Source organism: Taeniopygia guttata, chromosome Z, assembly GCF_048771995.1.
Source record: "Taeniopygia guttata chromosome Z, bTaeGut7.mat, whole genome shotgun sequence".
NCBI classification, from domain to species: Eukaryota; Metazoa; Chordata; class Aves; order Passeriformes; family Estrildidae; genus Taeniopygia; species Taeniopygia guttata.
The window spans coordinates 46,070,651-46,098,377 of record NC_133063.1 but is presented as its reverse complement, the minus strand read 5'-3'; the positions used below and the strand labels follow the sequence as shown (position 1 = coordinate 46,098,377).

The 27,727-nt window shown below is 40.0% G+C and overlaps 1 protein-coding gene and 1 long non-coding RNA gene across 3 annotated transcripts in view; one reads left to right on the top strand and one right to left on the bottom strand.

Moving 5' to 3' along the window:
- Nucleotides 1-27,727, bottom strand: part of DNAI1 (dynein axonemal intermediate chain 1) — a 136,150-nt gene that overhangs the window by 69,769 nt on the left and 38,654 nt on the right. For both annotated transcript variants that reach the window (XM_030258206.4, XM_030258207.4), the window contains exon 13: nt 4,315-4,562. In XM_030258206.4, coding sequence (XP_030114066.4) covers nt 4,315-4,562 — 248 coding nt within the window. The remainder of the gene's footprint in view (nt 1-4,314; nt 4,563-27,727) is intronic.
- Nucleotides 18,569-27,727, top strand: part of LOC115491047 (uncharacterized) — a 37,601-nt gene continuing 28,442 nt past the window's right edge. The window contains exon 1 of the long non-coding RNA XR_003957002.4: nt 18,569-18,707. This is a non-coding gene — a long non-coding RNA (uncharacterized lncRNA). The remainder of the gene's footprint in view (nt 18,708-27,727) is intronic.

The following is a 27,727-nucleotide window of genomic DNA, read 5'->3' as shown; positions in this document are numbered from 1 at the left end:
ATGACAGATTTAGGAGAATGCTCATCATCAGAATGAAACAATGTGCTGGTATGACAGGGGATTATGAACAAAATAATTTTTCCTTTTCTTCTAAGTGCAGAAAATATGATCAGCTTTTCACAAAGGTCTTTCTTTGTGGAGTTGTGTTTGGAAGCACAGAATGGGGTAAAGAACAGCAGGCTGTGCTTACTTTAAAGGGATTTTCATTTACTTCTATTAACAAAACAAGAATTCAGTGAGTTTGGGGTGGCTTCACAAACTGCAAAAGTTCAGTGTAGATTTGTTTAAGAACTTAGATTAAAACACAGAAAATAGACAAATAAAAGGGATCACGCAATAATGTGACAAACTCCAGTGAGAATTTCAGGTGTGTTTTGTCAGGTGGACACTTGAGATTGGATGTCCACTAGTTCTGCTGAAAATTATTCTGCAAGCTGACACTCCTTTTAGTTTCCTTTGGTAGTTTGCAGACTATTACCATCTTGCCTTGACTTCTTTGTCCAAACCATGAGCATCACATCTAACCTGACTGGGATTTCGTGAAGAATTAGCCTGCAGTGGCCAGCCCTTTCTCTTCCCATGTACAAATATAGGGCAGAAAATAATTCTCTCAGGTTGCCATCTGAAGCTCATGGTATCAGCTCCTCAGGGAAAACAGATCCGCTTCAGTAAATTAACACTGAACAAAGTTGTGTTTTTAACCAGTAAGGTCTCCACAGGAATTCCAAACCATGCCGTCCACATGGGCATGCAAGATTTGCTTGAAGCACAACTAAAAGAAATGTTCTATTTGCAGATCCTTGGGTCCACACTCTGCAGTGGGAATTTCATCAGTGACTCTGATGGTGAACAAATTTAAAAAAAAAAAAATTTTCAACCCTCTGCAACAGGACTGGCTCTGCACTAGTCTCAGCAGAAATAACATCCTTTTGGCTTGATGTGAAGGTAAAATAAAAGCTCACAGTGAAAACAAATATGTCAAATAAGATGTGTTTTAGGAAGAGGATTGAACAACAGAAACAAACCCTAAGACACCATTTCAGTTATCAATTCCAGATTCTGAATTACTTCATCTTCCAAACAGTTCAAACCTAAAATATTTGGTATATCCCAGTGAAAAAAGATAAAAGAAAAATCACTCTTCTCAGCTGTAAATAAACTCTAAACATAAACTTTTTAAAAGAAAGGAGAAAGAAAAAAAAATTAAAGCTAGAAAAGGAAGAGGTTCTATGCTGAGGGCCCCCTCCCAGCAAGGTGTCACTTCTTCCCAGAGAACACTGCTCCTGCAGCTGCAAAGTCTAGTGCAGTAGCTCCACATTGGCCAATCTCATGAACCTTCAGAGCAAGCCCTGGGACTGAGCCTTTGGTTCAAAAAACATACACTGTTCAGGGACTTGCTTTGTAGGCCTACTCAGAGATGATCAGAGTGTGAGGATTTTGCTGACTAATTGAGAATTATTTTTAGTAAAGAGGGGTTTAGGTTAATGGCACACAGGTTTTTTTGTTCCCAGCAGAACATGACAGGTTTGACACAGTTTTTTAGATGACTCTTTTTAAGCTGGTGTTTACATTTAAAGGGAGAGGCCTGAATTCACTGATGTGGGAGATAATTTCTACTTCTATGATCCTGAGACACCTGAGTTTTGATGGCAGAAGCTACATTGCACTGCATGCATATCCATTCATATGTCTATGTACATGTCATTCCTCTCTGTTTATTCCTCTCTGAGGATCTGGATCCTCACCAATTAGTAATAAGCAATTAGAAATGTGTAATTTAAAACAGGCTAGAATTTTCCATTATTTACAATGCAATAGCACTTAATACATGGGAGATAATTGCCAAATCTATCAGAAACCATTGCTATGCTCTTTTAAAAAATAGGGAGTGGTATAAGGTAGACAAACTCTATCTTAGGTAACAGAAGTAGAAAATTTGTATTATTTTATTTTGGTCTTAACAATGGGAACATTACATCAGCTTTGTTTTATACAAATGTACTGAGATATTACTAAGTCACTGAAAATGAAACAGCACAAGAAAAGAGCTGTCAGTCTGCTTTACCCACTTCCCATTTTGTTTCTATTGTGAAAGGGCTGCATTGTTTCAAAAGAAAAAGCCAGGCAGTCCAGAGAACAAAGGCTACTAATTGCTGAGGATAACATTGTTACTTTTCTAACTTTGTTCACTTTTCCTACAAGGAAAGGGGGATTTTTTTGAGATCTAGGATCTAGACAAAGACTGGCCCTCAGACTAGTAGGGTTGTGTTGTGGAAGAATAGGGTATCTTTGAGCAAAATATGAGGAAAAAAAGCATCACTTTCTAGAACCATTTAATGCTGAATGAAGAATAACAATCCTGTGTATCAACTTAACATATAGTCCATGCTGCTTTTCATCACATTGAATGGAGTGCAAATACTTTCGAAACCTTTGGCTAATATTGACAAATGCTTACACTTCAGCTCTTTCCAACAGAGATACAAGCTCTTTGGATTGCTGTACAATCACCTAACTACTAATTTTGTTTGCTAGTTTTGTAGAAGTTAAAAATTCTAGCATCACAGAATGATTTGGGTTGGAAAGTTGGAACAAGACCTTTTTGTTCCAACCTCCTTGCCATGGACAGGGACACTCCACTAGAACAAGTTGCTCAGAGAAATTCTCTTATTGTCAAAGAAAACTAATGATTATGATTCTCAGCACTCAACCTGTGGAAATAAAGAAGCAGAAACTTCTTTACACATCTATCCATACCCACAGAGTAGTTAATTTCCTTTTCAGAGCTATCTTCCCACAGCATCTAATGATTTTTTTCACTTCTGAGCCCCACTGCTGCCAAGTGGTACACATAAACCTACCCCTACAAGCCCCACACAGAATGCCTCCACTGCTGTATGTATCTGCTCCTGGTCTGCAGGGAACAGGCTACTAATAACACCTCTTCGGCACACAGTCCCCTCCAATATCATCTGGGGCACAAGGGATCTGGGATTTTTGTGTCTCTAATGTAACAGCTGTGACTTCCTATAGCATGCTGCAGCAAGACCATGAATAACTTCACATAGAACTTACTATTTTGCCAGGCTTTTTTACTGGAAGCCTAAATGGCAACGGGAAAGCTCAGAAGCTTTCTTTGTGGGTGTATATCTGTGTGAGTGCGTGCGTGCGTGCGTGTGCGTGTGTGTGTGTGTGTGTGTGTCTGTGTGCATCCAGGCTACTCTGTTAACCTCATATAGAAAAGTTATAAATATACGCTAGAAGAAAAGCTTTGGACAGACAGGCAGGAAATATAAAATTCATGTCTTCTCTGAAATGTTATATTTGCACAGACTCTGTGTTTCTAGCAAGTAGAGGTCTTGCTCTTGGCATATTGCACATTCATCTGTAGTCCCATCAGGTTCCCTCGATGTCCTGGACTTTTACTGGAAGATGGAGCCATGGCTGGGGGACAATCCTTGCAAGGCATGTGCCAAAGTTCAAGGAACACTGGCATGAAGCTGTATCAACCAGCCTAAGTCAAGTGACAGCCATAGTCTCTGTAGCAACATCTTTAGCCCAGGCTAGCAAACCAAACACCCCTGCACCTCAACAGCCTCATACAGACCATGTCAAAATGTGTGCTGCCACACTTCTACTGCTAAGAACAAGATCAAAAGCACAGGTACCAGTGCTTCAATCTGAGCTCAGATTACCTTGCAGACACAGCTAGTTAGCTGGATGTAGCAACATTATTTACCCTGACCCTTCACAGTACCACCCATCTGGTGGCTCTTCGTGGTAGATGCCAGAATGAAGTACTTTAAGAACATTACCAGCACACCGCAGTTCTGAATTCACTCAAGTACTTCAAGGGCAACTAAAAGTTAACTACAAAGTAGTGTGTTTTGAATCCTGGTGGCAGCCAGTTCCACAGGCAGCTGCCCCTGAACTTACTGCACCCAACAGAGCTCTCTTTTAGGCTGACACACTTGTTTTACTTGTTTTTATGCACTCCTTATCCTGTGATGCTCTGGAACACAAATAGTGTAGAAGTTACCAGTTCTTCTCCAAAAAGAAGTCAATTATAATAATGAAAACCAAGGAGAAGCAATTGTTTACAGCAAACTTTTGCTCACACGTTTAGTGTCTGCTGAGGACCAAGGATTCATGTAATTGGTTTGCCTTTGTGCATATTTCAAAATCAGCTTGAAATACAACTTAATCAATCCCATGTACTAAAACAGCACCCTTTCCCCATACAGGACTTTTCCTGCTGTGCCCAAGCTCCATGCAATTCAAACCCCAGTCACAGGAAAAGAAAAGCACCCTTACCTGCCACACTGGCTCTGTGTGCTTTCCTGACTTAGCACTACTCCTGTAGCTGGGCTGGGAGCTTGCCTTCTTCAGGTTGTAAATAGCCACGTTGCCATCATAGAAGCCCACTGCCAGGAGGTGGGGGTGGTCACTGTGGAAGTCCAGGCACATGACGCCACTCTCACTGCTGAAGGAGTACTCTGGGAAGGAGGGGTTCTTCAGGGTGTAGAGCAGGAGCATGCCATGGCCCTGCTTCATGAAATCATCTAAACAAGGAGATGTCAGATCAGTTTCCAGGATCCTTAGCTACTGAAATGTAGAAACAGACAGCTCTTGCCTATGCCCAAAACCTACCTGAGTGTAAAGTTACCAGTCACAGGACTAAATGGTCATTTTGGTATTCCCGCATCTGAACATCCTTTCCGCTACTGATATGCCACCGCCAGGTTATAGGCACAATGTATTTATACAGAAAAACTACTATTTTGGTGTGCTTTTTGCCAAGGAGAGAGAGCTGTGAGGAGAAGTGTGGAGGAAAGAAAGAATTTTGTGGACACTTCTTTCCTTGGGCTAGGATTACACTTCTTTCTGCGGGCTAGGATTTCACTACACTGCAGACATAAAGGCTGAACCAAGAATAGCAGCATTTCGCTTTCTGTATTGGCAATATTTGATATTTCAGTCTCCACTACTTTTTCAAAGAAAAACATTTCACTAATATATCTGTAAAGAATTATATCAATTGCCATTGCTCATAAGTGGACAATGTAAAAGTCACTATAGCATTATTTTCTATTTTTGTCCAATATCTCCGTGTTTGGCACAGAAGCTTTTTTTTTGCCTAGACTTTCCAATCTTTTTTCTATTTACTTTCACCTTTTCTTTGTGCTGCCTGAAATTAGCTCTCCCTTTTCTCAGTAGGATCATCTTTCTTTTGTGGGTTTTTTTTTTTTTTTGGGGGGGGGGTTTGTTTTTTGGTTTTTTTTTTTTTTTGTTATCATGCCCTGACTGTCTCTGCAATTCTTAGGGTATTTCAATCATGTAAAAAAACAATTTCCAAATTCTCTGAAAGGGCAAGAAAAGCTGTTGATGTAGATAAGCTCTCCAGAAACAAAGAAGGAACTTTGCTAATCTATGAAAACAATGCTGCCTCTGAGAGCATTCTAGCCATCCAGTGCTTTTTATTACTGCCAATGCCTTCAGGCGCACAGTATATTGGAAATAAATTTACTGCTTTCTGTGCTTCAAGTACTCACTATACATTCTGTTTCCAGAACAGTCCTTTCCTTCTAAAACTGCTTCCTACCTTTCTTAACATTTTGTTCGACCTGCAGGATCAGGTCTTGGTAAATGTGTATTCCTGTGATTACACCAATTTAAGAGAGTTAGTAGCAAACTGATTCCAAGTCAGCATGCAGGTACAGACATTGTGTACTCCATGTTTAACAGGACCACATTGAAACATTCGAAGAACCAGTAAAGAAACACACATTAACAAAACGATTACTGTTGTTTTATACTAGATTATCAAAATGAAATATTTTCACAGGTGTCTCTATAATGGGGATAAAAGAGGAAAACCACTTCCTTATTTTGCAGAAAGGCAAGATTCCAAAATTGGCATTAAATATATCTGACTCCAAATAATATTTCTAAGGTTTTTTTTGGTTTTTTTTGTTTTAATTAAGGGGAATCTTATTGTTAATATTCTTGCTGAAAAGGAAGTGAGCTTACTTTCTCCATCAGAGATTTTTCAGTTCTTTTAATTCACAGAATTTTCTTTGTTCTTAGACAAGTTATGTCATTGAACTGATACTTAGTTGAGGTCTATGCATGATAAGGATGAATCTGTGCTCTCCTTAGAAGCAAAAGCACTTGGGAAGGCTGTGGAAATGACCATCAGGACTGACTTAGAGCAGAATGAAGTAAAATTGGTTGGATAGCCTTTGAGTTAACCTATTTAATGCTCTTATTTCTCTTGGAGTGGGCTGATCAGCCAGGCATATTCCCAGAAGGTCTGTGGTGTACATTAATTTTCTATATGTTAGCGGTGTGCTGAGGAGCCTCACAGAGCTGTCTCCATGCTCCATGCACAGACAGCAGAGAAGACACCTCTACAGGAAATGATTCAGCCAGAGATCTAAGTGGGGTTTTGGAGGTGGTTCTCTTCCCAGTGACCTGACAGGAATGGAATCCACCCACATTCCTCAGTGAGAGGGGACAGAGCAGTCCTTCATCAGATGAAATCGCTCAGCAGCTTCAGCAATTCCACCTGAGGGTTAGTTTGGCAGGAGGAAAGCAAAGCCTTGAGAAGAAGCTCTGGCAAGGTGAAATGTAGGGTCCAGTTTGCAGCTTATGACATCCAAATGTAGGTCTGTGTATGCTGGCTGTGCACTCGGAGCCCAAGCTCTGCTACCATCAGTATCAGCAGCACCTTAAATGGGAATTTTCTGAGTGCTGCTTTACTCTAGGCTCCACTGACTGCAGCGGCCACTACAGAATGTTAAACCCACCTTAGTCTAAGAGCCAAATCCTACCCATATAGTCTCCTCTATGTTATCAAATACCAGGAATGTGGGTTAAATCACAGATGTGTGAATACTACATGTAATGCTGAATAATATGATTGCTAAAGTACAGCCTATTACTGATGAAAGGTAATGTTATGAGAATAACCCTCAATTAACACTGAAGCATGAGACACAAACCTCAGAAAAACACTAACCTGCTGAGCACAGGCATATAAATCCATTTTAATGTACAGTGAATTCTCATTCAGAGTACTAACCTGTGACATACCAACATATGCTTTAATTAATAGCTTTTAAAAAGGGCTTATTCTATTAGTGATATTCAGTGTTCCAAAATAGCAAGCACAGCACATACCCACAGCAACACATCTGTGCTATAGATTTGAAGAGCAGTATTTTCAAGAAAAAGGTTTTTGTTTTCAGTAAAAACAAGCAGAGTACTGCACTTTGCCCCAAAACACTGGGCAAACAGATTCTCAGGATGCAGGGTTAATCAATGCTAGAAGATCACAGAGCACAGCCAAAAGGTGCAAAAGGCACAGAACAAGATCTGGCAATGGTGAATCACTGTTGGAAGTGAAGGCAGCATCTTCAGAGCTGAGACAGCTGCTCTGCAACTCATGGATGCAGTGGTATGGACTGGAAGAATAATGGATCTGCCCTATGCAGATCCACTAATTGCAAACTGGTGGGGTTTTTATTTTCTGAGATACAAGGGCTGGAGATATTAGAGATATCGGACAGGGTTTTTTTGATAATCAGTGCCAGCAGGACTTGTTCTTTACACGAAGACACAAGGCAGAACAGCAAGAAGAAGAGAATGAATAGATTCTTGCTGCCATGAGGAGCCAAGTGTTCACCTGACCAGAGGCCAAATTTTAGACCCTGACATGTAACAAGTGTACGTAGGAAGACAAGTTTTTTCTAAGGAAAGATGCAGATTGTATGACTACTGGTCTCAAAATGGAGAACTGAGCCTGTAAATATCACACACAAACAGAAATAGGTTTCAAGCTAACTATGACCACTATCTAAAATACTTCTCTGAATATGCCTTTATAGCTGAACAAATTCACCCCAAATCCTTTTCACGAAAATACTGTAGTGGTAGAAAAGTATCCCAGAATATCATTATCATACCACCAAATAGTTTATACAAAGTAATAATCTGAAAAGCCTCTGAATCTTTTATTCAGATGCTTACTAAGTACCTGGTTTAACAGATTTTTTATTTCTATTATTCTTTACCTGAATTTAAAAGAATCAGCAAATGTCCAATATCAGATCAAAGTTTTTGTTTGCTGGACAAAATTTAAAAACAAAATTATTTGCATCTTTCCCTCTTTATTCATGAACAAAGCCATGAGACATACATGGTTTGCTTCCATCTTCTCCAAAATGCTTAGGGCTGAACAACTATGTTCAAAGCAGCAACATCCTCAAGGTAGAAAGCACAATGCTTCAGGTAAATCCTGCAGCTGCATAATAAATCTCAATGTGGGGACCCTCCACAGACATGAGTTAAAATCATTTTTACTACACAAGGAGCCAGTGTTACAGTTTCTTATGTGATAAACTGGCATAATAAAATTACTTTCTCTTTAGAGGATTTAAACCCCGAAAAACCATAGCCTGAGATCCTGTGATAGCTTTCTAAAAATCAAGTCTGCAAGCTGTCTCACTGATATGGCTTGAACAAAAGATATCATCACACTAAAAAAGCCCTACTGTTACCTAAAATCTGTCTTGTGTGCTCTAAGAGCCCATCTGGGGAAAAAAAAAAAAAAAAAAAAAAAAAAGAAAGGCAAAATGAAGTATATTTGTGAACAGCTGATTGTTTCTGAGTATCACAGCTATACAAGCAGTTCTACTCTCCCAGATACACTCATGGTGTGAGCTGGCTAGCTGGGGCTCTATCCTTTAGGACTGCTTCGCTAAAAAGCCAAGGGACGGGGCTGGTTATGCTTTACACCTGGTGAGGCAATCTCCTCTTTGGAGGAGAGATCAGTTTCACAGCGTTCTTGGTAGCCAAAGATATATCTCAGCTATTTATTTGTCTTTCCAATATTTAAAGTGTAGACGAGGAAGAAAAAAAAAAAAAAAAAAAAGACCAGCAAATTTTCCCTAGTAAATTGGAAATCTTCAGAACCCTGAGCACAATCTAAGAATATTCCTGTGCTTCCATCTGCATGGCATAGACATGATGACCACGCAAGTCACAAATTAGTGAATTTTCAATACAATTTATTTTTTTTATCAGCAAGCAAATCCTGTGCAGCAGGGCACTGAGCACAGGCTAATCTGACCCACTGTGAAACAAGTTGAATGACCTTGCACTGCTCTAACAAGACTCTCTCCTGGCTTATTTTAAAAAGCTGTGCCAATTGCACACTTTGCTGCAGTCACAGAATTGGTGTGCTGTAAGAAAGGAAACAGCTGGCACTTCGGGCTTAACTGTATGCCAGTAGTTCCGAAAAATCAGGAAAGAACAAATCATTCCGAGAGCTCAGAGAGTTTGGGCATAGGCTAAATGTGTTTTTCAAAGCTCTTCAGGAATAACAATAATATCTCAAAGTTTTATAGCACTTGAGAGTGCTTTAAGCTTGTATATGCAGCATTGCTGTTGAGATAGAGCAGCAGAGGAGACTGCCAAAGACATTGCAGCAAGCTAGGACAGGGAACAGAGCTGGGACTTCAGAGGGCTCTGCCCAAGCAGACTGCAACCCAGGATCCCAGAGAAATTTAAATGAGGATCATTGGCGCTCATTCTGTTCCCATTCCTTTAAAAGGTCAGAGCGCTCAGGTGCACTGTACTTGTGTACAACACAATGCCGTGTTGATATATCCCACATCACTATGGATCAGGTTGGGAACCATATTGTGGGCAATGAAAATATGAGTATTGGACTTTCAAACAGTCCCTTCCCAGAAAAGAAAACGTTTTGAGAACTCATTACTTCATAACTCAAGGCCAGAAAACCTGGCCTCCTCTTTTCCACTGATCCAAAAATGTTACTGGCATAACCTGTTTTGAGCCTGATAACTTGGTTTTGGCAAGTATATGCATAATTCATATGAAGATCTCAAAAAACAGAGAAGCCACTGTTTCATTTTGCAGTTTATTTCAACATTTAATCGCTTTGAGTGATTAAAAAGCTGCACCTAATTCCTTACTTGACTTACCTGTCTTGCCACTGCTAATTCTTATTATGCCTACCTTGACTGGATAAAGAACTTCTTTCATATATGGTGCTTCTCTTCATTAAATACTTTAAAAACTGAACACTAGTCACATTCAGCATACTTTTGATAACCATCACCACCTGAACTCAAAAAATCCCATTCATTTTCACCAGCACTGCACAGTGCTGCTTAGCAAAAAGCCAGGAACCAATATTAACTCTGCCACATCCAGTGAAGGGCACTGCTTCCACAGATGCAAAGAGAAAGCAACTTCTCAGCAGACATGGAAAAGAATAGAATATTTAGAAATTTTCCAGAGACAAGTGGAGGATATCACATGGCTAGGATTTGTGTGAGGGCCAGACATAATTCATTTCGAGTCCAAATTTCAACTGAATGTTGTTCTCTCTCCACATTTGGGGTGTGCTCTCCAACTTTTGAATCAACCTGGGGCTCTTTCTGAACTACCTTCAATTTTTCTGCATGCTTTGGAAAACGCTGTCTCTGGAGTCAAACATAATGTTCCAGTATTAGTGTCACTAATGTTTAAATAATATCTCTACTGCTATTCGATTTCCTGTTTGCACACCAGAATCATATTCAGCCTCCTTGCCAAGTTATCATACTAGGGACTCAAATTTCTTACTTGTACACAAAAGTGGGGTTTTCTTCCGTATCTTTTTTTTAAGAGTTGCTGCCTTCCAAAATACAACACTCCTTTTTGTCTAGAGAAGTATTATAGTATATTTGACTGCACTAAAATGCATTTGCTTTGAATAATTCTGGTTTACCACAACATTAATCACTCTGTACAACAGCTCTGTCCCTAGTATGATTTACAATTTCACCTGCCTTTTCATCAGTTACACATTTCATCTGCTGTGAGTTTATATTCCCACCCACAGGACCAATGAAAACAATGCTTAGATCCAGGGCTACTACAGCACACCCTCTGAGACACCTCAGATGACAATTCCACCAACATTTATTTTCTGACATTCGTCAGTGGAAGTTGAATGCCCCTGTTGAGACTACCTACGTTGGCCTGAACTCTGTAAGCATAGACCTTTCCAATCACAGGGAAGTATGTACCCTCCAATTAGCAGTGTTAGTACTGCAAGATCTGCAAATGCTGAGCAAGTCCACCAGTGCAGAGGAGGCAAGTGATAGATCATTTTGGCTTATGCTGATTTAGATGCTTGAATGTCAAATGTAACATTTTGCTTGGCACCTTTCACCAGCTGCTTAAGTAATCCCTGTTACTCCCGATCAGTTAACATTTTTAGCTGGGGCTTTTGGAACTTGCAGTTTGGATAAGAGAGGTACAAAACCAGAATTTCAAAGTGTTCTGGATATTTTGGAGAAGACAAAATTGACAGATGATGAAGCAAGTAGTAATTTATACATGCCCTGAGGCTGTGTTGCAGTCCTGTGGGCTCTGCACATGTCAGAGGCAAGACACACCTCAGACGCAGAGATGGATAGATAGAGATAGCCCTTCTTACTCTAAAATACAGTCTGGCAGAGTAATACAAGAGAAACCACAATCAAACAGGCCAACAAAAATGAGTAGTTAGGAACTACGAGAACCGTGCACTGTTTGTCGGGGCCTGTAAAAGCAGAGGCTCAAAAGCAAACAAAAACAGGGGAGAAGGGGATGAAAAGATGTAACAGTTTCCTGAAAAGAGAAAAAATATCTGGCTTTCATCTGAGCTCCCCTGAGAGTGAGGTGAGTAGGTGAGCAGTGCAAAAGGAAGGAATGGCTGAGTTTGCAATGTTGTATATAAAACCATAGTTTTCTCATTCTGATCAGACAGGTTTCTTCATCATGGGTCTAGCACACACTGTAATTCTTCCTTAAATTTTCTTCTTTAAATAAATGCTCATAAGGGCATGATTTTACAATGTAAATGCTAATGGTGCAGCTGCCTGTATTTTATGAAAGCTAACATGAGGTTGAGGGAGGGGATTCTGCCACTCTGCTCTGCTGTCACAAGACCCCACCTGGAGTGCTGCATCTAGCTGTGGTGTCTTCAGCACATCAGACCTCACAGCCTCTTGGAGCAAGGATGGAGCACCTCTCCTGTGAGGAAAGGCTGAGGCAGCTCTTGTCTCTGTGGAGCACTCTGGAGCTGGGAAGCCAGAAAGATGCTAATCCTCTTGGTACACACTGGGCAGCATTTGCCACAATCACCTGAACTTTTGCTCCTACCTTCCTTGTTTTCATTGATATAAGCTCCAATTTGATTGTATTTCACTCTTTGATACCTGAGGCTCTATTTTCTCAATCCCTGTTCTATGAAACTAGCCCATTTGAGAACATTTGCAACCAATTAAATATTTAAGAGTGCCATCAAGTGGCCAAGTGAGGGGCTTCCAGGTGGCATGCAATGATTAGAAATCCCCAGGATCATGCCACAAATGGATATCTACAAATGTGCTGTCTCTGGACAACCACACCAGCCTGCAAACAAGCCAGGCTGCCAGCATTTTAATATTCCTTACCAGAACAGCTTTGAGGGGGATGCACACACTGCAGGAGATGCTTATGTATTTCAAAATTAAGAGACAGGAAAGTTAGTGTTTTATGGCTGTGCTGTGGTCTCTTGGAAGCAGACAGATGATGCCTGATAAGATGAACATTTTCAGCTCAGGCCATTGAGGAGACATTGAGAAATGATACAGCAGCTCTGAGAACATTTTTGAAGACATTTGGCAGAAGACCCAGATTTGATAGAAGAGCAAGGAAGAAGCAGTCATACATATGGGCATACAGTCAGTTTTGCACTAGCATGCACCATGAAAATTAAGAGTAGCCATTACATATCTAACACCTGCCCCTAACCCATTTGCATCAGTAGTTAACATCAAATGTTTAGGGAAGTGTATGAAAACAGGGCATAAAATTAGTGATATTTCTTCTAGAGGACTGCCTAGGCCCCTACTAATTTGTAGTTAAGCATTTCCCAGGTCCCTAATGGACCTCTTCCCATTTTTCAATGCAGCCAGCTACTGAACATTAAATTTGGACAACATTTATCAGAATTTCTCTTTGTATAAGGCTGGGATATAAACCAGATATTCACTTATTTAACAGAAATTGTGGGGTGTTCTGTTTGCTTTTATTTTTAGTACATGAAATATTACGTAACTTAAACAGGTGTGTTAAGTGTATAATTGGGGGTTAGCATAAATGGATTTTAAAGGCTACTAAAAGTAGATTTCAGAGAAAAAAATCAATTAAAAAAAAAAAAAGAAAGAAAGAAAACAGAAATACTTAAAAATTAGTTAGTTTCAAACAAAATCACATAATCATAGAATGGCCTGAGTCGGAAGGGACCTTAAAGATCATCTTATTCCAACTCCCCTGACATGGGCAGGGGTACCTCCCACTAGACCAACTTGCTTCAAACCCCATGCAACCTAGCCTAGAACACTTCCAATGACAGGGCATCCATAGGGCAACATACTGGCCTGGAACATTTCCAATGACAGAGCATTCTCTGACAACCTGTGCCAGTGCCTCAGCACCTTCACAGTAAAGAATCTCTTCCCAGTATTTAATCTACACATACACTCTTTCAGTTTAAAGTCATCCACCCTTGTCCTGTCATTACATGTTCTTGTAAATAGTCCTTGTAGGCTCCCTTCAGATACTGGAAGGACATAAAAACTCAGAAGCCCTCTCCTTTCCAGGCTGAACAACCCAAATTATCTCAGGGTCTTTTTCATAGGAGAGGTCCTCCAGCCCTTTGATCATCTTGGTGGCCTCCTCTGGGCTGACTCCAGCAGGTCCCTGTCCCTCCCGTGCTGGGAGCCCAGGGCTGGATGCAGGGCTCCAGGTGGGTCTCAGCAGAGCAGAGCAGAGGGGCAGAATCCCCTCCCTCCCCTGCTGCCCACGGGGCTCTGGATGCAGCCCAGGACACGTTTGGCTCTCTGGGCTGTGAGTGCCATGGCCGGGCCATGTGCAGCCTCTCACCCACAGCACCCCCAAGCCCTTCTGGGCAGGGCTGCTCTGGGTCTGCTCATGCCCAGCCTGGGCTGGTACTGGGGGCTGCCCTGACCCTGGTGCAGCACCAGCACTTGGCCTTGAGCTTCATGATGTTTGCATGGACCCACTCCTCAATCTCGTCTCTGGATGGCATCCCATTGTTCAGGTGTGTCAAAGCACCACTCAGCTTGGTGCTGTCATCAAACCTGCTGAGTGCACTGGATCCCTCTATCTATGCCATTAATGAAGACATTAAAGAACACCGGTCCCAGTATGGATCCGTGAAGGACTCCACTTGTCACTGATGTCCACTGGGACTCTGAGACATTGACTCTCATTGACTCTCTGGATTTGATTATCCAACCAACTCTCTGGATGTAGCCAACCAATGCCTCACCACCCAACAGTCCGTCCATCAACTCCATCTCCCTCCAGTTTAGACAGAAGGATATTGTGGGGGACCCTGTCAAAAGCTGTACAGAAGTCCAGACAAATGACATCTGTAACATTTTCCTTGTCCACTCCTGCTGTCACTGCATCACAGAAAGCCTCTGGTTTGTCAGGTAGGACTTACCCTTGGTGAAGCCACGCTGGTTGCCTCAATTCACCTCCCTGGCCTCCATGTGCCTTAGCAGAGTTTCTAGAAGGAAACTAGATCCCATGATCTTCCCAGGCAGAGGGGAAGCTGACAGGTCAGTAGTCCCTGGAGTCCTTCTTTCTGCCACTTCTCAAGATGGATACAATGGCTTCCCTTTTCCAGTCACCTGGGACTTCATCTGACTTTTCAAATATTATTTGAGAGTGGCTTGGCAACCACATAATTTCATTAGGTTCCAAAACTTATGTACATTAAGATTCCTCACGTGGAGAATCTGACCTTCTCTTACAGTGGGAGGGACTTGCTCCCCCAGTCCCCATCCTGATGTTTGTCCACTTGAGAGGTGTAGGAAGACAGGTTGCCATTGAAGACTGAGGGAAAAAAAGTTGCTGAGTACCTCAGCCTTTTCCTCATTTGTTGTTACCAGTTTTCCACAATTATTTTTATTATGTGGGTTGCACCTCATTTGACCTTCCTTTTCTGAAGGAAGCTTTTTTTGTGTCCCTTGCCAGGTTCAGTTCCAGCTTCACCTTGGCCTTCCTCATCCCCAAATTGCCTAAATAACACCAGTTTGCACTGTATACTGCAACAAAGCAATAGCTTTCAATCTTTTGACCAAGTAACAAGGTGAGGAGGAAAAAGATAGTTGAGGCAAAAGGACAGAGGGTCCTTCAGAGTGAAATTTCCAAAGAACAACAAACTGCTACTAGGGAATGGAACTGGTCCAAAAATTTCATATAAAGCATCAAGTATCTATGCAAGACATGGGCCAAATTTTGGCTTACACTTACATATTATGGATAAAGGATGAAAAAGAAAGAAAAAAAAATCACAGAACCACATGATACCTGAGGTTTGAAGGTACCTCTGGAGAACATCTAGTCCAATTCTGCCTTCTTAAACCAGAGTCAATCAGACCATGGCATCCAGGATTGTGTTGTCAGATTTTTAAAATCAGCCTCTCTAGACTGTGGAAATACTGCTCTTCTGCTCAACCACCCCCACAGTAAAGAAGTTATATCTTACATTTTAAGGGACTTTTATCTGTCTCATTTCACATCAATTGACTTTGGCCTTTCATTTGATACCACTGCTTTGTCATTATCCTCCACCAGGTGTTTATCCACATAAGAAACTTCCATCTTTCTCTAGTGACAGCCAACTTTTTAGACCTGCAGCTCTGAGAATCCAACCATTTCTTAAACCAGATCTGGCTCTGGACAACACATGGATCTGCTGTGGGAGTTAAAGGGGAATCTATGTCCCCATTATCTTCCATCTCCCATCTCCACCAGTCAGGCTGCTGTTGGACAATCAGTCTTCCTTCCAGCATCTCTGCAGCACAGGAAGAAGCCTGGGACTGCCTAGCATCTAGAAAGCATGTTCTGCTCCATAAAATTCCTCTCCTGTTCAGTGGCAGCCAAGGTGGGCATCAGTATAAGCATCTTGAGAATCTACTATGCTAGCTCGTCTTTTGATGACTCACCAAACAATACAAGAGCTGATACAACTGTCCCTCTGTGAAGATCTCTTATACAGTAGTGGAATCCACTTTATCACAGACCATTTGATGGGAGAAGCTGGACAATGCCAGTGAATCCCAGCCAGCTCTCTCATACCTGGAGGAATCTGGTAAGAATAATTCAGGACTGAAAGACTTTGCAATAGTTCTTGGAGCAGTACCTGCTGCCTTTCTTTTATTGCTGGTAAGCCTTTTCCCAAGAGCATCCACTTGCTAAATTTCATCAATTATTTACATACAGCATCATAATGTTGAAAAATTAAGGATGCATAGATTGTACAGTCATACAGAGTGAGCCTCAAGTTCTTCACACAGCAAAGTTGTATTCTGCTTGTCTAGTAGCCAGAAAAACAGAAGTATAAGGATCAAACAACTCAAATCTACTTACATGATTCACCACTTTGATCCCTCACTGATACAGTTAAGCACCATTGAATACTTTTTCTTCCTACCTTCCCTAGTTGTCTTCATTTTATAATACCCTAAAAAATATTCAATTTTATCATCTTTCACATATGTTTCAGCAAAGTGATACCTATGAGAACAGACAATGCAAAATAATTTTTAAAAAAACACGCACACACAAAATTAGTTGTTTTTCACATTGTTATGATGTTAAAAGCTCCCCAAAATTGCAAATTTTATCTGCATTTACTTTTCAATGGCCAGAATTTTCAAAGTATTCCTGATAGAATTTGAACTTGAAGTGGCCTATCGTATGAATCAGTGAAGGTTAGCACCCAGATATTTCTGGTTAAATACTACCGTTTGGAAGCCTCATAACTACTATCAAGCATGAAGAGAAGAATTGAAAAAGCATGATTGAGTTCCCTAAGCAGGGACAAACAGAGGAAGATTTTACATTGCAGAAAATGTGGTTTTGCTTAACAGCAGCAAAAAACCAAAGGTAAGCTAAGAAGAGTCTGAACATCTAACAAGTTTCAACAAATGAAAACATTAAATTTGATAGATTTCCTTCATGTTTTTATTAATGCGTTCTGCTGAAAAATGATCCAAACTCATCTCCATGACAAAGACAGAAAAGTCTGGAGAAAAAGTCTTTAATGGGGCCTTTTACATTTTCTTTGTACCACTCTGCCTTAGGAATAATGACAAGCCATTTAACTTTACTAGCTTTCAAAGTAACTTACATATTGCTAGAATTAATGATGGAATGTGTTCAATGCAGATTTGTAAATTCTAAGAATAAAGAAGAAAGTCGTGATGAATAAATCCTTTATTTGTTCCTATGCTTAATCACTTCCACCATTAAAAATTCATTTCCACCTTTCTGAGATCTCCGAATTCTACTTCCAATTCCTAGATTCTGTCCTAGATGAAAAAGTAAGATGAAAGAGTTCTTTTCTATAAGATATCTCCTTCCTTTCCCTTCAAGTAATTAATGGACAGTAATCAAATCACTACTTAATCTTCTCCTTAACAAGTCAAGTTGAATTGTTTAAGAATTTAACTGTAAGGCAGAGTTTTCAAACATAAGTCATGATGTGGTTCATCTCTGAACCTTTTTCAATTTTAACACCCATTTTGAAGACTGAACTATTAATAGCTGGATACAACCTAGCAGGGAAGATCTCATCAGCATCATACACAGAAGTAGCACCTCTTCCTCCTGCTACTCCAAATATTTCTGCAAACATTTTTCCAGGTTTAGCTGAAAGTTTTCATTTTCAGAGTGTAGACCAAAATAGGAAAATATTTTCAAGTCCAGTTTTGTGACTGACACAAACCAATCTAACTGCTAAAAGTGCTGATCTCCCTTTCCCTCTGCCATTTCTGATTCCCCTCTCTGTTTTCACTCCAGTGTCCCTGTGGTTGTTGACCTGGCTGAAAAATAATAATTTTAAATTACACTGCCATCTTTGGGTACTGATAATGATATTACATTTATGTAACACTCAATCTACGTAACTAGCAATTCCTAAAATAAATCTACAAAGGACTGGGTCTTTAAAGCTGCCTGGTGACCCAGCTGTCTGATTGAATGCTATCCAGCAAAGACAGCTGAGTTGGAAAGCTTCCAGCTCTTTGTATGGGATACTTGGGAAAAGTTAGGGGCTCCCAGAATAGAATCACAGTATGATGGCACAGGTCTGGGGAAGCAGCAATCAGGGTTGAATAACATATTTGAAAAAAATGACTCTAGAGTCACTTCCCTTCTATGGGAATTGCTGGAATAGAGCCTGCTGTTTCTAAGACTGCTCTACAGGATGTGAGATGAATGCTGATCTGGGTATTTGCTGTTTGCTGTGAGCCCCTTGGCTGGCTTGGTTTTTTCATCATTAAGAAGTAAAGCAGCATTGTGTGACCTCATCTGGAAAGACACAGACTCTCAAGGCAGAAAGGAACCTCAGACATGACAGCAATGAAGGCCATGTAAGTAACTAAAACAGGCAGGCAGAGATCCTGCCCACTCTGCAATCCCAGGTCACTGGGAAGGAGCTGTCACATCCATTGGCTCTGAAGTCAGTCTAAACAACAAATAGATAACTGCAGCTCCTGGATGGAAGAGAAAGGCAATTAGAAAATAGCTCTGCTGGGAGAAGTGCAATACCAGTTACCCAACACGTAAGTATTTCTACCTTAACTATTCCTATAAAGTATGTTTGCTCTAGAGGAGGGCTGGAACTTCTCGTTTGTTTCCTTGCATCTTATAAGGCTAGATGCTATAGCTAGAGCAGAAAGGGCTTCAAATTAACAGTAGAAAGCTGACCCCTGGTGTTGGGAACAGGGATACTGATAGAAGACAGTAAGGAAGGGAGGCTGCTGTGCTCCTGAGCGCTGCCTCACAGTCTGTGTAGTTCACCAGTAAGATTCATTCACTAGCATATCTTCCGATGAATGAATGAAAGCAACAGGCTACAGGGCTTGGCAGGAGTGTTGCTGTTTTAATTTTTACGCTTTCATATCAGTTCTTCCTCCACAAAGCATCTAATCAACCAATGCTGTACAGCAGAAAATTAATGGTTTCCTTTAGGGAGCTGCCTCACAATGCCAGAGAGTACAATAGGATTGTTTGTAAATATCTGGTTAGAAAAAGCAAGTAAAAATGGTATGAACACATGCAAGAATTAAAACTGTGTCACTATCCAGTGGGTTATTAATAGTAAAGAGTTGATGCCAGCAATCATTAACACATGTGGTACTACACCAAACACTTCATGAGTGACTCTCCCCATACAATATCAGGATTCAGAAAGATCCAATCTGTAGACAGCTGACTGACAGCAGCTATCACAGTTTTCAGAGGATACACTGGGTACTTTCTTCTACTCCATCTCTGCACAGTACATAAAAGGGAGTGTGCTGAAGCATCTTCAGAGTCTTTACGTAAACTCTCACCCCTAATTTTTCCAGTTGAAACAGGGGATTGTTCTCAAGGTCAGAAAGAACCCTCCTTTCTTGATACTAAGTGTCCTTTGAAAAATTCCCAAGGGGTAACAAAATACTCGATGGTCATTAGCCCACGTATCTGTGGATGTTTTAATGCAACAGAACCCTATTTTGAAAAGGTGTTCCCTTCTATGACTCTCTCTCCTAATAGAGGGACATCAGTAGGGCTATGATGTGCTTCAAGCTGCTGGATATGCACATCCAGATAAGGAATTAAAATAACTCTGCAGTACAGCCATGGGGAAGGAGGCTGGTCTCCAGGAAGAATGCATTCTTACTTGCTTACCTAGCTGAAGTGGGAAATATTTCATCTAATTCCCAGTCCAAGGTCTGACCCTGTACTTCTGAATTTCAGCTTTGAAGCTATAACAAACCCTCTGGCAAGGTGTGCCAGGTGCACTTGTGCAGGTTCTTGCTCCAGCAAGTGAGTCTGAGAATGCTGAGATAAGCTGCTTAAGAGGAGATGAGGCCCTATCCTCTTAAGCTTTAAGACACTGATTTAAAAGTGTCACACATTTATCAGAAGCCATCAAGCAGAATTAAGCCTCTCCAGATATAATTAGAGGCCCACTTCAGCCTGATTTTATATAATTCTTAAAATTCACATTTATTGTATGAAATCAACACTGCAACAGCCAAAGGCTAAAATCAAACCAACATGCTAATAAAAAATTATTTTCAACAAACAAGGAAAAATTTTATCTGGTAATGTAGGAGGCAAACACCATCAAATACCTTTCCAATGAAATGAAATTAGATATAATTGCATAGCCAGGCACTCTAGTAAACCTAGACATGAAATCAGAATACAGTCTGGCAGTATTGTATAGATGTTGCCTGAATGACCTCTCCTACTCAACACAGAAAATACTAGTAAGAAGTTGTATTACCCTCATCATCCTCACTGGCAGAAAGCTTTCACTGCCCAGATATCTCAGACGTGGTTTTCAGAATTCCTGACCTGCCGCTGTTTGCTGAAACTTCTTTCCACTGCTGAACTTTTTTCCACTTCATCTGGAAGCCACATTCTGCCCTTTTTCTTAACTAATCCTGCTGTTATGTAAATATGTGCGTTAAGTAAAACCAAAATGCATGATTAATCATGCAAATACCACCCAGTGCATCTTGGAGAAAAGCTGATGATTCAAGAAATCATAGAATTTAAATATTTTAAAATATGAATCATATGCTGCTCAACACAGAACATGGTCCCAACTGACTGTCATTAGTAAATTAATTGAGATTTTGATTTGGTGGCACCCACCTTGAAAGTCCAGTTGAATGAATTAATATACTGCACCACAACTCAAGAAATAGAATCACAGTCTTAATATTCAGGTTGGGACTTCATGCTGACAGCTGTAATACCACATGCAAGAAATGATAAGAATTTGTTTTGAAGAAGAAAAGGAAATTGCAATTTTCAGAGCATGCTATGAAGCCTGGAAAGATTAGAGGCTGTCAGAGATCCTGCAGTACAAGGAGCTTTTAGGAAGAAGCTAAACTCTGATGCCTTTAAAATATGGAAGATCCCACTGGGGCTTGGGGTTTGGTGGAAAACCTGCAAACTCTTCTGCAAATCTGAAATGTATTTCAAACTTGTCTTTGCAAAACTTAATTAACTTTTCTCAGTGGGAACACAAATTTGGAAAACTACATTAAAAGCCATAAATAATTCAGCCACAAGAACAATTTAATCTCATTACAGATGAACTGAGGTGCTTTAAAGGAAGAAAAAGAAAAACAAGGAGCAACAAACTAGCAAAGGTGGACCAGACTCATGACTTACTGGGGATTTCCTTTTGTACTCCAGGGATCAAAGTGGAGCTGTAAGCTGGTCACTCAAGATACATGAAATACAAAAGTTGCAAGTCATCAGATTTACAAAGACCCAAGCCTACAGGGTCACAGAATTAGCCTAAGGTCACAGAACTAGCCTAAGGTCACAGAACTAGCCTAAGGTCACAGAACTCCACTTTTTTGGGAATCATTGCCTCTACCTTCATGAAGTGACACCGCCTAGAGGGTCATGCAAGGAAAGACACAAAAGTTTGCAACAGGGCTGACAATTTCCTGAAATCTGGAGTGGTGCAATAACAGGAAGTTTTCTTTTCAAGTCTCAGCTTTATTATTTAAACAAAATTCTGCTTCTGCTTTGTTTCAGACCAAGGCACTGCTAGACCTCATGGCAATAAAGGAAGGCTTTAAAACAAACAGATTCCACTCAGGAATTATAAAAGAATAAAAGTAAAAATGAATTTAAAAAAATAAAAATAAATAAAATCTATCAATTAATCACTAATCTCATAATGCCTTGTCATCTCTGAATGATCAGACCTGGCAATACCATGCCACACTCAGGGAAAAATATCCCAGCTACTGAAAAAAATTTGCCTACTCCTTGAGAGACAAACTCCCAACGCTTTTAAGTATGACCTTTTCCACTTGTAGTTCTTCCTGTTTTCTCACTTTCATATGTCAAATAACTCTGCTGAAGACGTCATAAATAGTTATGTTATTTGCAAAACAATCTTAAATATATTATTTTTATCATAGACAAGAAGATAAGTATTCCATCACTCCCTGTGTCCTTAATTTCTGTCCCAGCACTTGTTTTAAGGGAATCTACAAAAAGGAACAAGTAATAGTTAATATGCTTGGTAAGTTACTACATAAAAATATAGAGCTATTTTGCCTATAGTGGTTTGTAACAAAAAATTTACATACACAGTCTTGCTTTTAAGGGTGGCTAATGTGTGCAGTTTAGCAAGGGGCAGACCAAGGCATATAGAGAAGATGCACAGGGGATATTTTGCATGCTTTATTATATGTGTTCTTATTGATTATTTTCTGCAATATAACATGACACCAGAGTTTTACTGACAAAAGTCTTGCTGAAGTCAAAGTAGACAATATCCACTGCTCTTCCCACATCTATCCAGGTAGCTGTTTCATCACAGAAGGCAATAAGGTTGATCAAGCATTATTTATCCTTTGTGAATCCATGCTGACTACTCGTGATCACCTTCTTGTCATCCATGTGGTACAAGATGGCCTCCAGAACAAGGAGTTCCACCATCTTTCCAGGGACTAAGATGAGGCTGACTGGCTGGTAATTCCCTGGGTACTCCTGGATACTCCTCCTTGCTCCTTCTGAAAACTGGGGTGACATTTATTTTCTTCCAATCCCCAGGCACTTTTCATGGTTGCCACAACCTGTGAAAGATGATTGTGAGCAGCCTCGCTATGGTGTCCTTCAGTTCCCTCAGTGCTTGTTGATGTGTTGCATCAAGGCCTATGGAGTTGTGCGTGTCAAGGTCACCTAAGTGCTCCCTAACATGATCAAAGGAAAGTCTTGTTTCCAACATTCCTTTATACTGATCTTTTGGGCCAGAGATCCCCGAGGGCTGTTCTAGTCAATGTCGACCAATGCAAGAAGGTGTTCAGCAACTGCCTTGCCTGAATTCTCTCTTACCAACTTCCCCTCTCCATTAAGTACCAGACCCACATTATCCTTTGTTTTCCTTTTGTTATTGATGTATTTGAAGAAGACCTTCTTGTTGTTCTTGACATCCTTGACTAAAATTAATTCCAGATTTGCCTTGGCCATCCTTGTCTCATTTTTACTTGTTCTGTTAACATTTCTATATTCAGTCCAAGTGGCCCATCCCCACTTCCATCTTCTGTGTGTTTCCTGCTTATGCCTGATTAATGACAGGAGCTCTTTAATGATCCACATAGGGTCTCTCAACTGCTTTGCCTGATTTCTTGCTCATCGGGACACACTGTTCTTAAGCCTGAGAAGAAGTGATCTTTGAATATCAACCAATTCTCTCAGACTCATCTTCCCTGCAGGACCTGTTTCCATGCAATTCTTCCAAGAAGACTCCTGAAATCCCTCTCCTACTCCCAGGCAACCACCTGCCAAATTGCAGCCACCACACAAGGATTCACCACTGAAGTACATCCTTAGCTTGAAAGACTCTGAATGCAACTGAACACTGCAGATCATCCAGTCATATCTAAGCCTGCAACAGTAACCTTTTAAAAAATCGTAACAGAATTCTGTACAAACTATTTCTGTGATTGATTTTTTCAACAGCAATTCTTCACTACAGAGGCTGCACTCCTGTAGTCATGAGAGATTAACAATAGTTCTATCTTCTTAACAAGTATTTAAAAACTTTTGAGCTTTAACAGCTGATTAACCACAGGAAAGTATGCATTCACTGATAAATAAACCATACAGAGCCAACAGCATTTCTTATCTGTGTGGCCGATTTCACAAGCATGGTTACATCTGACAAACAGAGGAAATAGAAAAACCTCTCAAGGTCACTGGATCCAGAGCCTTTTCCTGGGAGGCAACCAGAACAAATCCATAGCATACCAAATTCTCCCTCGAACTAATACATGTGTCTGCACAAGCCCTAAATAGATCTTATACCTCCTGGCGTTCATCAGCTCTGATTCACTTACGGAGCACTATGGAGGCCAAACCAATCAATTATTTATACTTTCCCCTACATGGACTCTCTGGAATTCCTCTGAATAAAATGACATACAAATCTGAACTATTGTAAGGTAAATGTGAATCTATCTGAGTTATCAAACTTTATCCTCAAAGTTCTAATGCAAAGAGCAAAATGAAGGCTGGATCTTTGGTCTAACTACTGTTACCTCTCAGATACAAGTCAAAGCACTTATATTAAGAAATCTGCTTTGTAACCCATATCAAGGTTTCAACTACAAAATATAAAGGGGACAGGAGGAAATCAAGCCCTTTAAAATACAAACTGAAATGGAAAAACAGTGAAGCACCTGGCAGGAGTAAATACATTACAGTTAAGTAACACTGGCTTGTGTTTTATCCAGATTTTACTTTGCTATTTATTGACCTAAGCACTGGATTATCGGGGAAACAGGTCATGTGTCAGGCTTGGTTGCAGGTAAGAGACAGGGAGCTGATACCCAAGCACAATAACATAGCCAGCAGTACAGGGGCTCTGTGGGAAGCCAGGGCTCATCCTACTGCTCTCGAGAAGATATGATATTGAAGATGGTCAGGACCACTATAGCGTCAGGGCCTGGCAAATTTTTTGCTACGTAGACTAGAGTGAGAGAAGTAGAATTGATTTGAGAACTTTTGCTAAGGAAAAGTCAAGCTGTGGTGAAAATGTAGCCTTAGTATTTGGAGGGAATGCAAAATAAAAGCATATAGTGTTTATGTGATAGAACACAGGCATAGGAACATCTGCGTGTGGGGAAACTAATCTTTAAAATAAAGCAAACACTAATCCTTTTAAGAGAGAGTGTTTGAACTGTTTTGCCTGTGCTCAATATTTGCAGACCGTATTTTCCTAGTGAGTCAAGGTGTGTCTCAATACGGATGGTTAGAAAATCTTTTGGCAGATTTTCATCACAAGACCATCCTCTTGACATTGATGACAAAGAGAGCTAACCTGTCTGTCCTTGAATTGTGCTGTGCAAATGCTAAGAAAAGAATTCCCACAATAATGTAAATGGAGCCATTTCCAGAGACAAAGCTAAGAAAGGAAAGGTGTCAGACTAGTTTTATTGAACAGGTAAGACTCTACGGTACAAAAATGTTTCGTCTCCTGTGGATAAAAATGGATAAATCAAAATAACTGGTCTACACAGAGAGGTAAGTGGGTGGAATTGAATGGCCTGCAATGCATCAGGGACACAACAGGATGGCTCAGCAGCTCTTTTGATCCCCAGGCTCTAGAAAATCTGTAAATACATCTTTTTTCCCAAATATGCCAACAGAGATCTTTACTCTCCCATGCATAACAAAATGCTACAGCAAAAGTTAAATATTGTGAGTTGATTGAAAATTACATGTATTAAAAGGTTAAGGCTCAGAAAAACCACACACCAGCTCACAGAATTTACATTACAAATCAGTAAATAAGTATCCAAACTAAACTCATCTTTTATGTGATACACTTTATGTATTATGGTTATATGGTTATACTTACTAACAGAGTTGTTAGTTAATAGGTCTTTTCTCTCCCTGTATATGTGGTAAGAGATATTCGGTATTTGGAAAACAGATTCTAAAGTGTTGTTTTCATTTTAATTACATTTAATTGACCACAATTAGTTATCTCAATAAACTGGATGTATGATGGCTTAAATTTCTAACACTGATTCCACTAGAGAGGTTTTTCAAAGACTGTCAGACCATGGGGGAGAATACAGATGTTTTGCAAATGAACTTTGAAGCCTCAAACGGGAGACAGTGCACAAAGAAGCCCATAAAGAGGTTAGAAGAGTGAATAAATCAGAATCCTAAAAAATAGAAGATATCAGGGACAAAAGATTTCACTACTTTAAATCTCTAAAGAAGAAATCATATATTCAACAGACCAAAACTTCAGAGAACAAATAACAAATCTTTAGAATTTCCACATTTTACATTTTCCAGAAGATGGTAATCTACCACATGCCAAAATTGTTCTCAATTGCTCATCTGCTATTAAGAGCCACACATTGTCTGGCCTGATTCATGTAGCTCTAGCTTTTCTTTGATCTTGTTACATCATTTGTCGGCCAGATTAAATATCCCTTTGTTACATGATCTGCTTTCCCAATACAGGGAGTTAATAGACCACAATCCAATTACTTAATAAGTTTTTCTTTGACAAGCTGAACAAACCCAATTCCTTAAATTTGTTTCCTAGGTCAGTTACCCTGCTCTTAGATCAGTCTTTCTTTTTTGAACTCTTCCCAGTTTGTTACCCTTCTCCTTGGTATGTCACCAGTGATGAGCATGCCTTTCCAGGGTAGTCATTTCAGCATTAAATGAAAAACTACACTTAAAATTTCTCTCAGCTCCTCAGTTCCTTTGCACTTCTTCCTCTCTGTAGATCCAAGGAACTTTTATGAAGTTCAGCACTGGGATTTCTACACATAACTTTTTAAAAATCATTGCTCCTGAAAATAGGGCTTCCTTCTGTATTTGTACACAGCTTGAATTTTTTTGAACACCATAACATAGAGACGTATCTTCTATTCTGCTACAAATGGGATCTAAAATGTTCTTTGCATGATTGTTCCATCTCTTGACACCTCACAGATATTTGTCTTATCAAAACTTTTTGTCAACAGTGATTTCACGGATAAAATCATAGATGAGCATTAGACATAGTTACTAATGGCTTTCAATCTGCTTGCCTAAGACGCATCTGATTGCTACATTTTATTTCCTATTTTATTCCCCAGCAGCCTCTTTTAATTAATACAATGTATTAGTGGAAAATTCCTTTCAGCTTTATAAAAGTCACATAGTACAATCAGCACTCTTAAATTACATAGCATAGCCCAAATCCTCTAGGATGTTCCTTTTTGATTCTGGGCATACTCAGCGCCCATACAAATGTTCTACAGCAATTCACAAATAAGACTTACAAATTCCCTTTTAATTCTTCTCTCTCCTTATTCTGCTGATGCTTTTTTTCTGTATTGTAATATCCCCTTACAGTAGCAACTTAAATATAATCACTTAAAAGCACTGGTGATTATACACAATCACTAAGTTTTATTTCTGTGATTGTATTATTTTTTTTCAATGTAATTTCACTACAGATATTTAGATAGCACTAATTCTTGTGCCAACTACCATTAATAACTGGCACCACAAGCATTTGCAAAAGGGGCGAGTTTCAATTTACAGTACAAATATCCAAAATATCAGTAAAAAATACATTCATAACTAAAAGGAAACACCCAGACTCTATGGTGGTACAATGCAGTTTTCAATCCTGTAACCAAAAACAGAGTCTTGTGGATCTTTTACCATTGAAGATATATTTATCAACTTGCACACTGGGAACATGATTGAATGAACATGAAGATATTTTTCCAAAGCTGGAATCTGTTACAGCATACAAATGTATGCCAAACAGCAAAGTAAATCCAGCCTGCAACGTGAACTTCTCTTTAAGTCAGATGTGTGAGCTACATGAATCTCCATCAACCTTTTCTAGCATTTGACTCAGAAAACTTCAACAGCTTCACTGTGGGGTATAAAAAGTCTGACAGTCAGTGCTGTACCTGGTCCAGCACACGGACCATTATGTGACTGGGGACATGGCAGCCTCTCCTTTCCAGAGCAGTCCCCTCACATGAATTCCATGTACACACAGCCTCCTACTAGACAAAGAATTTCA